The following is a 12,107-nucleotide window of genomic DNA, read 5'->3' as shown; positions in this document are numbered from 1 at the left end:
GAACTCACATTTGGAAGATCTCTCATGTCATTGATGATAGACTCCAAAATGGAGGACAATGTCACCATTGGGTCTGTCCGGCGCCGGTGAATGGACTTATGAGGTCTCTAGGGAGAACCAAGAAATCAGAGTGCTTCTTTAGATAAGAAAAACACACACACAATACTTTCTAGCTATAGCTTAGGAATCTTGTCATGAACAGTACACGTAATTTTCAGGGCAAGGCCAAAGGGACAATCTAAGGCTGTGCCAGAGCCATGGGTTAGAGGGCTGGAGGAATCAGTGAGAACCCCATCTGGTCAGAAAGAGGCAACGTAGATACTCACATTTAAGTAGTCACAGTGAACAGTGGTTCCAACTCGCCGTTTCTTCTTGGGAGGAAGCTGCTGTTTAGGGAACTTGAGAACCAGAGATTTTCTGCGAACCTCATCTGCACTGTAATCAAAAACACTTTCATAGCATGCAGTCCCTATCTCTAGTCCCCAGAAAAAAAAGCAATTACAATGAAGTCCAAAGTACCTGAGCATGAGCCTGGGGAGGAAAAAGCCAAACCAAAGGCCAGACATCCACATTCTAAGGCTCAGATCAGGCAAGGCCTCATAGGATCTCCAAATTAATAAAGAACTAGGCAAGCCACAACTTTACCTCAGCTTCCTATTTGGAAGATAAGGGAACTAGGCTAACGGAATTTCAAGAACCCTTCCAGCTCCAACATTCTACCTTAGGGTTCAAGGGCTACGAGGCTAAACTTACAATGGAAGAAACAAGGAAGAAATGAAAAACTGGTTTGAAAAAAAAAAAACTAGTCTGAGTTTCCCTCAATCATTAAAAGCCCATTCACCTTCTTCCTTTCCTTTGTATGGGATCAAGACACTAAATTTTCCTTTTCTAATGTGCCTCAAAACATAATGACTATTACGGATATTGACAAATTAAATCAAGAATGGAAAAAAGAGCCCCAAACCTAAGAGAAGCAAAAACAAACTGTATGGTGATGGGTGGTAACTAGACTTATGGTGGTGATCACTTTGTAATGTATACAAATACCGATCTATAATACTGTACCTCTGAAGCTTACATAATGGTATCTATGAATTTTACCTCCGTAAGAAACAAATAAAATTGATCAAAACAAATCAAATTGATTAAAAATTACAGACAAAAGAGAATTTAAATATATTTTGCATAAAATACCCTGATTGTACAACTGTAGTGGCATATAGTCTAAGGACAGCAAACTACAGAAAACACCTCAAATCTACTTTATAGGTTTGTTGTTAGTGGTACTGGTATTATGATTCTCAAACCATTCTGTACATAGCAAATGTACAGACAGAGCAAATGAATAAACATATCAATGCGGGGAAACAGAGAAAGGATACAGATATGACTGGGGCAAGAGGAAGAAGAATCCGTAGATATGATTTGAATGGAGGTTTCGATACGAAGGTTTTGATGTGTGGTTTACAATGTATACTTCCTAGTTCTGTCCAGTAAAAGCCTAGAAGCAATGACATCTCAGTGGCAATGAGCATACCTAACACCTAGATCTTGGTTCTAAATGCCATTCCCTGATAAAAGGAACCAGGGCTCCTTGGAAGAAATGGCTGATTCTAGATCTCGAACAAGGAAATTTCAAAGACAGCCTAGAACATCTTGTGTCAGAAAGCAAAGATGTTCTCAAAGATTTACAGGATTGTTTCAAAAGGACATAGGATCTGGCTTTAAGAGGTCAAATGTAAGACAATATGGGCATCACAATTACAAATAGTGTTAATATATTACATTGTTTACAAAAGGAAGAATTTCAGAATCCACAGACATACTCAAACAGAAAGGAAAGGAAAGCTCTTCTTTACAGAATGCCAGTTAATGTAGAAAGAATGCTATTATTAGAAAAACCACTATTTTGCAACCCCCGATGTAACAACGGAGTTAGGCAATGATCATCAATGGATGCTACAACTACTGAGAGAAAGACTGTTAGGGAACAGCATATTCACCCACATGCTAATTACAAAGGGAAAAACATACCTTTATTATAGAGGATTCTGGGGATCACCACTTAAACAAGATGATCAAAATAGTGAGAAAACCTGACATTATGTGCTTCTTGATGTGGTGTAGTAAGTACATAATATCACCTATGTAGTAATCTTGCCAAAGACATTTAATCTAAATATAATCAATGAGAAAACAATCAGACAAATCCAGAATATGGAGATAATTGGCCTGGACTCTTCAAATAAACCAATGCCGTGAAAACCAACATAGGAGGAGACAACAGTTCTAGAATGAGACACTCAAAATACTTAATGTCTGAACGGGGATTGGATCCTGAGTTGGGGGTAGGGCAGGCCATAAAGGGCATTGAGATAACCAGAGAAATTTCTGTCGGAACCAAATATTAGATACTACTGAACTAATGCTAATTTTCTTCAGTGTAACGGTAGTATCCTGTTGTTCTATCCTTATTCTTAGACGATGTACGCTAAAGAACTTCTGAGTGAAACAAGATGCGTCCAACTTATTTCCAAAGAGTTCAGCAAAAAAAAAAAAAAAAAGTTTTAGACATATAAAGATGAAACAAATGTGACGAATGTTAAGTTAATGACTGTAGAGGAATGATATATTGTATTAACCTTTCAACTTTTCTGTAGGTTTGCAATTTTCAAACTCACAAGTTAGGGGGAAAATGTTTTAATTTAAAAACTTCTCCACTTGATTATCTATTAAATTCCCTGAAAACAAGAGACAGGGATAAGCATAGTTTACATCTCCTTGGTCTTTCTGGGATGGTCCGTTACCGGAACACTCTGAGATTAGGGACTCAACAAATGTGAGGAGTGCCCGGAAGTAGAACAGGAAGAGCACCTACCATATGCCAGGCACCGTACTACATGTTTATATAGTCTGTCATTTTATCTTCATAACCACCCTGGGAAGGGTGGTTTTATTTGGTTAAAAGTTAGGTCGCATGGCCCGAGGCAAGTGGGAGAGCCTGAGGAGTGCTTTAGGACAAAAGGCCGTAACTGTCATTGCTGACAACAACTGAGGAAAAGCCGTCAACGTTCCCGAGCTCGGAGCTCCACTTCAGAGAACACATCACATCCACCTGTGCCACCCTTTGTATCATCGACCTCCAGCGGATCTCTCCACAGCACTTCCCGCCTGCTATCCCTTACCTCTCAATTAGCTGTTTCCCCAGGACAATCTTGGTCCCTTCGACCTTGATAAGTTCTTCATTATCATTATGAATGACCGTCTTTTCTAACTCCTCCTCCTGCTCCTCTGTCATGGCAACGGGGTTGGAAGGTGGAGCATTTGTTTGATAGTAGAGGGGGCAGAATTTGTTTGTCCTCATGTGCCCAATGGCACCACAAGCCCCACATTTCAGCTGCAAAAGGAAAAGTAGCAACATGTCAGAGGTAAACAGGCGGCCTAATGTTCGCTTTACAAAACACATACAAGGCAGGTGCACAACTGTTGTCGTAACAGAACTGTTCTACACCTGTCAACCTGAAGCCACTGGACAAAAGAGCCTGAGTGGAAATGACACACCAAAAATAAAATGCAATCCAGAGACTGGACATTCTTTAAAAATCAAGCGAGGAAGAAAAGGGAGAGGATTTCCACCCTCGGGAGAGTATGAAGATGTTAAATATGCAGGACAAAGTCTGTCGGAAGCCCAGGGCTGCGTTCAGCAGCACAGGCAGCCAGCATGGGTATAAACTTCCAGTCCCAAGGAAAGGGCTCAGTAATACCGAGTCTCCGTCTCAGTTTTGCTACTGACCTCTGAAACTGAGGTCAGTTATAAAATGGCCTCAACACTGTATCGTATTTATAGAATATCATATATAAGAACCTTGAAAATATTAATGATCTCATCGCTTCTCGGCCTTTTGGCTAAGATCAAGTGAAAATATTAATGATCTCAGTACATGTCACCAGCGGTTTACATTTGCTGAGAACTTTATACAGTTTGTAAAGTGCTTCCCAGGCATTGTATCACTTACTGCAACACCACTATGAGACAGCTATCGTTTTACACAGCAGTGGCCTCATTCTATGGTGTACATGACAGTTACAGAGTATAGTAATATCTAGAATCCTACCTAAGTCATGGAAAGCAACCTGTACTGGTAAGTTTCTTTCCTATTGCTTCTTTTAATGTGTACAATTTTTAAAGGATGTGTGTATGGGTACATGCAAACACACACACACACACACAAATGTACACATAAAAAACATCTCTCTCAACCAAGCCTATCTCAACCCCTAGGAAATATTTCCAACAGATGAAGTATAAAATGACACCCGATGGCACCAGATTACGTTGTCGCCACCAGTCACACTAGTAGTGGATAAAACACCTGAGCAGCCACACCCATTCAAACTAGCCTTCCACAATACTGCCCTCATTCCCAGTTAGGGAAGACGCCAAAAGCTAAGGGCAGAGGTATGCTTTCTTCCTTTGCCTTGTTAGCTATGATCACGCCACATTGTATTTACTTTTAGGTCAGGACGCTCCTTCATTTTTTTGGGCTTCTTCTCAGGAGGACCCTTAAGCTTCTCCTTTTCCTGGTTCCGCTTAAGCCGCCGAAGTTGCTCTTGAATCCTCCGCCGTTCCTTCCGCATCTCTTCTCGATGCTGTTCATCAAAAAGGGCAAACTTCCGACTGAATAGCAAGGGGTAAAATATCACAGGACCGTAAGCAAAGCTAAACCAAGACAACTGTCCTGATAGCTAAACACCTCAGAACTAAGTAACGCATCTGGACAGAAATAAAAGGGGCTACCCGCATCCCCATCTCCCCCACTCATCAGCTTTCCATGTGCAGAGCGGCACCTCTCTCAGGATGAGACGTCCTGAGTCATCCCTAAGATTTTTGCCAACCAACCACAAGGCAAAGGACCCAGGTGGAACTGAAAACATGCCTTTATTTTGGAGCAAATTTGCAACTCGCCCTGTGATTTGACTCTGCCCAAACCCAAAGACCTAAAGGCACCCAACCAACAAAGACTTCCAACTTCCAACCGTACAGAATCCTGTCACTCAAACTCCAGCACCTACCTCATCCCCACCCCCCACCACTTTTATCATCCTCCTCATCGTACTGGAAAGCGGTGAGTCAAACTCACATGAATTCCTCATCTTTTGTGGTCCGTATGCGCACATAGGCATCAATGACAGCTGGCTTTCGGACGGTCTCACAGCGAACGTACTCTTTCCCCTCTTCATCTCGAAATGTGCGATAAATCTTGAGACAACGGCCGGTGGCAGAAGAGTTAAGGCTAGTCACAGAAGCTGTGTCATCATCTCTGTGATTGTTTCCTGATGCTGCTGAACCTGCTGCTGCAAGGCAGAAAAAGATTTCCACACATTCCCCCTACCACCCAAACGGTCGTTTTTCCGAGGTAGACTGGAGACCTCGAAGCTCAACGTGCCACAAAAGTACAATTCTACTGAAGGCATCGTATGGTTCTATAGAAAGCATCAGCATCACCACCAGCCCGCAAATACACTGATTTGTCCTTTCCTGACTTCCATTTTACCACTGCCACTGTTCCCATTTTTCTCAGTACGAGAAGTTCTGAAAGGAACTCAAAGAACTACATGTTTGTTAGAGGGGACAGAAAAATAGATGTATCCTGATTCCTCTGAACAGCAGAAAAAGAAAATCTAAGTAGCAAGTAGCTGATGATCACATTAAAGAAAAGCACCCAAGCACCAAAGGGGAAAAGGGCACCACAGAAACAAGCCCAGAGTCTTAGGGCCTAGAGTATGCATCCCAAACCTGAACATGAATGAAGAGGAATCACCTGACACTAGCTTCCAATTCAGTAGGGTTTGTGGTGAGGCCTGAGAATCTGCACTTCTAACAAGCTCCCGTGTGATGTGGCTACTGCTGGTCTAGGACCGCCCCAGTGGAAAGGCTTTATCACATCTTTACAAAGTAGTCAGAACACAAAATTATACAAGGCTTTTATAGAGAGAAGGAAACCAAGGAAAAGACTACAGGGAGTGAGAACAGTCATTTAAATCTTCGGCCTTTACCCTCCCTCTCATAGTATCTGTATCCAAGTTTTCATTTGCCTGCTTGACATCTATACCAGGAAGTGTCGTGGGGGACCTCAAACTCCACACATTACACCTTCCCTTCTCACATCTGCTTCTTTCTCTGGAGTTCCCTACTTTAACCAATGGTACCACCATCTTTCTGGCAAGCCCGGAGTGAAATCTTAAGGTCACCTTGATTTTTCACCTCTTTTCATTCCCAATATCCATATCCCAAACCAGTTCAGGCCTTTATCATCCCCACTCTCAACTTTTACAATTTTTGGTTGGTGATTTTTAACTCTATTTAGGGTCTAGGACTCCTTTGAGAATCTTCTGCAAGTCACGGATCTTCTCAGAAAAGGCACATTTGCACAGAACTTTACATATGATTTCAGAGGGTTCAAGAGCAACCCCTCAAATTTATCCACGAAATCGGTTTTAAAAACTCTTAGCCTCTAGGACAAATGCCCAGAAAGCTCACTTGACGTACAGCACTGCTAGCCCCAGCTTGGACAGGCCCGATACAGACAGAGGCAGCAGTGGGTTGGCGGCATCTCTTCAATCTGGGCCCCCCAGACAAACCGCCAGTCCAGTTTGTGGTCACCTCTCTACCTCATCTACAGGCTTTTCTATACTCATTCCCTACTTCTTCTGCCTCCAGCTTTGGCTCAGTTCTTAGTCTGCGGTTATTTACACTTTTCCGAGCCTTCTCTTTCTTGTCTGTGAAGCCACTACCCTCACCCAGTAGCATCCGCTGTAGTTCCTTCCGCTCCTGCTCCTCCCGCTCGCGTGATAGCTGAGAGCTGGTTTTCTTATTCTGCAACATGTTCTCAATGTTCTTTCCCATTTCTTCAAAGTCACTGTCTTCAGCTGAGCTGCTGTCTGTGTCAGTTGATAATACTTCGGTTGATGACAAAACTCTGAACAGAGAAAAAAACGATGTTACAAATTAGGATGAGGGGAAACATGAAAGTGCATGAAAAGCTGAAGAAATGTGCTTTTAGGCAACAGTGGGAAATTGGGAAATCAACCTTAAAAAGGAATACCCAAAATCCACTAAGACATGGGGGCCTTAACAGAAAAGCTTTACGAAGTTTTCCCCGACTTTTGTCAACAAGGCAAATCTAAAATACGAAATAGCACAGCAACTCTTTCAGAACTCCTAGAGAAAGCCTGAGAAATAAAACAGCACACTGGTAATTTTTAACAGAGCGTTACCATCCTCCCACAAGTAAGCCTTCTGGAAAAAAACCCAAAAAAACCCAAAAAACCACTTACTGTCCCCTATCAACACTGTAGTAACTGCCAGGCCCAAGTAGGCCACAAAAGTTGCCATGGAACCTAGAGTACCTCTTGCCAATGCAAAACCTTTGCCAAGTTACTCTGAAAGGAGTAGGTGTTCTAGCAGTATTGTGAACAGATACCACCCTGAAATCTCAGATACCTGACCACCTAGTCACATTATCAGGTGACCTCCTCTTCATTATAATATAGTGTCTGGGACCCCTCCCCTTTACAGCTTGGATTTTCTGCAGCACTAAAGCAACACACTTGTTCTGTAGGTCAAAGATGCGCTGACATTCCTCTTTGTAACGCTCTTGATGCTCAGCCACAGAAAACCTTGACCCACGGGCAAATTTACTCATGGGCCCCTCTCCAGAGCGGGCCTGCTCTGTGGACATTGTGCGGACTACGTCGATCACCTCCCAGCGGGACAACTTTTTAATCTACGAGAGAGACAGACACAAACACATACAGATTTTCTGTATAGTTCTGCGTTAAATCATCAGAGATTTCAACCTAAATCATCGGAGATTTCAAAGAATAAACCAAGGCACACAGAGAGCCAGACCAAAAAAAAAAACACCCAAAGCAGGTTAAACAGAAAGCTCGGGGAAAGCTAACTCCTGAAAAAGTGCCTAAGATCCAGTGTACTACAACCTACACCACAAAATTATCCAAATAGTTCTTTGCCTCTGCCTCCTAGCTTTTCCCTCTCTGTACGAAGCCCCCCTAGGAAACTCTTAAGTTTTCCTCTTCCATGCTCACCTCTTCTTCAGGCACGCCAAATTTACGTAGGAGCTGCTTGGCATTTTTCAGTGAAAGGCGACGGAGATCTGCATCTGTTCCTGTCACTGTCTTCTTCACTGGCTGAGGCTCCTTATCATCCTACCTCCAACATAAAACAGGCAAAATTGTAATAAGCTGAACTCCTTATAGGAGGCACCTAAGCCATCCTGTCAACTTAAGTGCCAGATCCTCCAGCCCCTTCACTTTCACTCCTTAACCTCCATTTCTTCCTCCCTTGATTTTTAGTTTCTAGGATTTCAGACAGTCTCACCTTCTGCTGTGTTGGTTTGTTTGGAATCTTGACATAGGAGAATCCTTCACCACACCCTGTAGGATCTGCCACCCCAGTCACCTCCAGGAGACACTTGCCCTTCATGGCAGCAATGAAAGCCCTTGTGGTGTTCCAAGGAGCAGTGCGAACCTGAGGTATAGAAAAAGATTCTGAGGGCTATGGGAAACATTTGCTCTACGTCTAGCCATACTTAGAAGGTCTGAATAATTACAATAATGGACAATTTGATGCTTTCTTCAATTATCCACAAAGATCAACAGTTGCATATAAAGCTGCCCAGTATTCAGCTTACTCTTCCTCCCCTCTATGGTACTTATGTTATGACATTAAACAGAAATCAAGATCTCAGCCAGTATAAGGAGGAATATACGAACAGTGGTACCCTTCAGCCCCATATCCCCTGCGATACACTGAGAGTTCTCAAAGAACTCTCCCCCACCCTCATGATGCTCAAAGAGGTTGATGATGCATTTGACTGCCCAACTGCTCAAATGGCTTCTTTAGAATAGCCAATACATTCTATAATTAAATGATAAGCATGTTTTACAAAGTACTGGCTTTAACCCCAGGGTCCATTCTACCTCTGCCACTGGTTTGGTCAAAAATGTCTGTCCTCTCCTGGGACCCTGAATAGTATTTACTGACCCTGCAAAATAATCAGGGAATTAAGACAAGAGGAATGCGCTTGTCCACACAGACCAGTTAAGAGTATACACGATTAGCTAAAAAGTGGCCAATTCGCTAATCAAGATTCAATCTCGAAGGCTATTTGACAAAATCCTTACTTTCTGAAATTCTTAGACATCTACTCATTTTTCACTCCAACCTCAAAAGAACACTACAATGCTTCTTCACTCACTCTGTCGAACCTCATTTACAATCATTCGCTGATTTAACAGGTATTTATTGAACACCTACCACATGCCAGGCACTACTTTCCCATGGACCTCATGTTAGTGAGGAAGAGACAAATAACCAAATTCAATAGTGCATGATCAGTGCATTGATAGGAAAGTAACAAGTGTTACATGTACATAAAGAAGGTAAGAATGATGAGCCAATACAGTGGGAGTGAGGGCAGGAGTCAGGGTAAGTTTCCAAGGAAATAGGTGAAGGTAAGATGGTAGAGGAGTGGCAAGAAAATATTCTAGGCAGAGGGAAAAGCAGTTGCAAAATCCTGGAAGGCAAAAGAAAGAAATTGAGGGGACTGAATGAACTTTAGTATGTTTGGAGCTTAGAGTACAAGATGGACAGTGACAGGAGATGAGAGGAGGTTAGAGTTACATAAAAGACCCAGAACATGTAGCACCTTGTAAATCATGTGAAGAGCTTCTTTCTAAAAGAAGTGAGGACCCAAAGGAAGTCTTTGGGCAAGAAAGTCATATGATCAGATTTTGGTTTTAAATTTTTATTTTAAAAAGGTCATAAAAAATGGTAGCTGGAATAATTGGACATTCATATGCAAGAAAAAGAGGCTTAATCTATACCTTGAACCCTATACAAAAATTAAAAGGGATCTAAAACGTAAGACCTAAAACAACAAAACTTTTAGAAGAAAACATAAAAGAAAATCTTTGCATCCTTGAGTTAGATAAAAATTTCTTAGCTACAATACCAAAACCACAAGAAACACAGAAAACTGACAATTTGGATTTCTGCTCTTCATAAAACACTGTTAAAACAATTAAAAGACAAACCACAGACTGGGAGAAAATTTTTGCAAATCACATACCTGATAGAGCAGATGGACCTAGAATACACAGAGAACTTCAAAACTCAGTGAGAAGAAAAACAAGAAACCAATTAAAAACAAAAATGGACTAAAAAGATGAACAGACACTTGACCAAAGAAGATGTCTGGATGATAAATAAGCCATGAAAAGATGCTCAACACCCTTAGCCACTAGGGAAATGCAAATCAAAACAGCAGTGAGAGACCATTTCACATCTGACAGGAGGGCCATAATAATAATAAAAAGAACAAATGTTGACAAGGATGTGGAAAAACTAGAACCCTCATACATTGCTAATAGGGATGTAAAAATAATACAGTCACTATGGAAAATAGTCCGGTAGTTCCTTCAAATCACAGGGCGAGTTGCAAATTTGCTCCAAAATAAAGGCATGTTTTCAGTTCCACCTGGGTCCTTTGCCTTGTGGTTGGTTGGCAAAAATCTTAGGGATGACTCAGGACATCTCATCCCGAGAGAGGTACCGCTCTGCACATGGAAGGCTGATGAGTGAGGGAGATGGGGATGCGGGTAGCCCCTTTTATTTCTGTCCGGATGCGTTACTTTAGTTCTGAGGTGTTTAGCTATCAGGACAGTTGTCTTGGTTTAGCTTTGCTTACGGTCCTGTGATATTTTTCCCCCTTGTTATTCAGTCGGAAGTTTGCCCTTTTTGATGAACAGCATCGAGAAGAGATGCGGAAGGAACGGCGGAGGATTCCGCGGCTTAAGTGGAACCAGGAAAAGAAGAAGCTTAAGGGTCCTCCTGAGAAGAAGCCCAAAAAAATGAAGGAGCGTCCTGACCTAAAAGTAAATATAATGTGGCGTGATCATAGCTAACAAGGCAAAGGAAGAAAGCATACCTCTGCCCTTAGCTTTTGGTGTCTTCCCTAACTGGGAATGAGGGCAGTATTGTGGAAGGCTAGTTTGAATGGGTGTGGCTGCTCAGGTGTTATCCACTACTAGTGTGACTGGTGGCGACAACGTAATCTGGTGCCATCGGGTGTCATTTTATACTTCATCCGTTGGAAATATTTTCCTATATAACTCACAATGGATCAAAGACCTAAGTATAAGAATTAAAAATATAAAACTCTTAGAAGAAAATGTAGAGGAAAAACCATGACACTGGATTTGACAATGATTTCTTGGATATGGAACGAAAAGCACAATCAACAAAAGTAAAATTAGATACACTGGACTATATCTCAATTAAAAACTTCTCTGAATCAAAGGACATAACAGAATGAAAAGGCAACCTGTGGGAGAAAATATGGGCACAGCATGTATCTGATGAGAGATTAATATCCAGAATTTATAAAGAACTCCTACAACTCAACAATGGAAACCAAATAACCCAATTCAAAAATGAGCAAAGGACTTGAATAGACCTTTCTCAGAAAATATACAAATGTCCAGTAAGTACACGAGAAGATGGCTCAACATTACTAATCATTAGGGAAATGCAAATCAAAATCACAATGAGATACCACCTCACAACCACTAGAATGGCTACTATCAAAAAAATAATAAGTAAGTGTTGGCAAGAGTGTGGAGAAATTGAAATTCTTATATACCACTGATAGGAACGTAAAATGCTGCAGCTGCTTTGAAGAAAGTAAGTACGGAGTTTGCTCAAAAAACTAAAAATAGAACTACTGCGTGATCTAGTAATCCACTTCTGGGTATATATGCAAAAGAACAGAAAACAGAATCTTGAAGAGAGACTTGCATACCCACGTTCACAGCAGCACTATTCACAATAGTAAGAGGTGGAAGCAACCCAAATGTCCATCGGTGGATCAATGGATAAACGAAATACGGTATATACACACAGTGGAATGTTATTCAGCCTTAAAAAGGAAGGGAATTCTGATATATGCTACAACATGCATGAACTTTGAGGATATCATGCTGGGTAAAATAAACCAGTCACATAAAAACAATACTGTATGATT

At 41.6% G+C, this 12,107-nt stretch overlaps 1 protein-coding gene across 6 annotated transcripts in view; it reads right to left on the bottom strand.

Annotated features, from left to right (window-relative positions):
• Positions 1 to 12,107, bottom strand: part of TAF1 (TATA-box binding protein associated factor 1) — a 74,891-nt gene that overhangs the window by 45,111 nt on the left and 17,673 nt on the right. For 5 of the 6 annotated variants that reach the window (XM_035028733.1, XM_035028736.1, XM_035028735.1 and 2 more), the window contains exons 19-27: positions 8,402 to 8,551; positions 8,110 to 8,229; positions 7,612 to 7,787; positions 6,802 to 6,980; positions 5,142 to 5,355; positions 4,513 to 4,678; positions 3,186 to 3,397; positions 327 to 435; positions 9 to 107 (exon numbers count right to left, since the gene is read on the bottom strand). In XM_035028733.1, coding sequence (XP_034884624.1) covers positions 9 to 107; positions 327 to 435; positions 3,186 to 3,397; positions 4,513 to 4,678; positions 5,142 to 5,355; positions 6,802 to 6,980; positions 7,612 to 7,787; positions 8,110 to 8,229; positions 8,402 to 8,551 — 1,425 coding nt within the window. The remainder of the gene's footprint in view (positions 1 to 8; positions 108 to 326; positions 436 to 3,185; positions 3,398 to 4,512; positions 4,679 to 5,141; positions 5,356 to 6,801; positions 6,981 to 7,611; positions 7,788 to 8,109; positions 8,230 to 8,401; positions 8,552 to 12,107) is intronic. The other variant, XM_035028734.1, reaches the window with a different exon arrangement.

The sequence above is a fragment of the Mirounga leonina genome, unplaced genomic scaffold (genome assembly GCF_011800145.1).
Source record: "Mirounga leonina isolate KUSES-001 unplaced genomic scaffold, KU_Mleo_1.0 Mir_204, whole genome shotgun sequence".
NCBI classification, from domain to species: domain Eukaryota; kingdom Metazoa; phylum Chordata; class Mammalia; order Carnivora; family Phocidae; genus Mirounga; species Mirounga leonina.
This window is presented reverse-complemented; position numbering and strand designations above follow the sequence as displayed.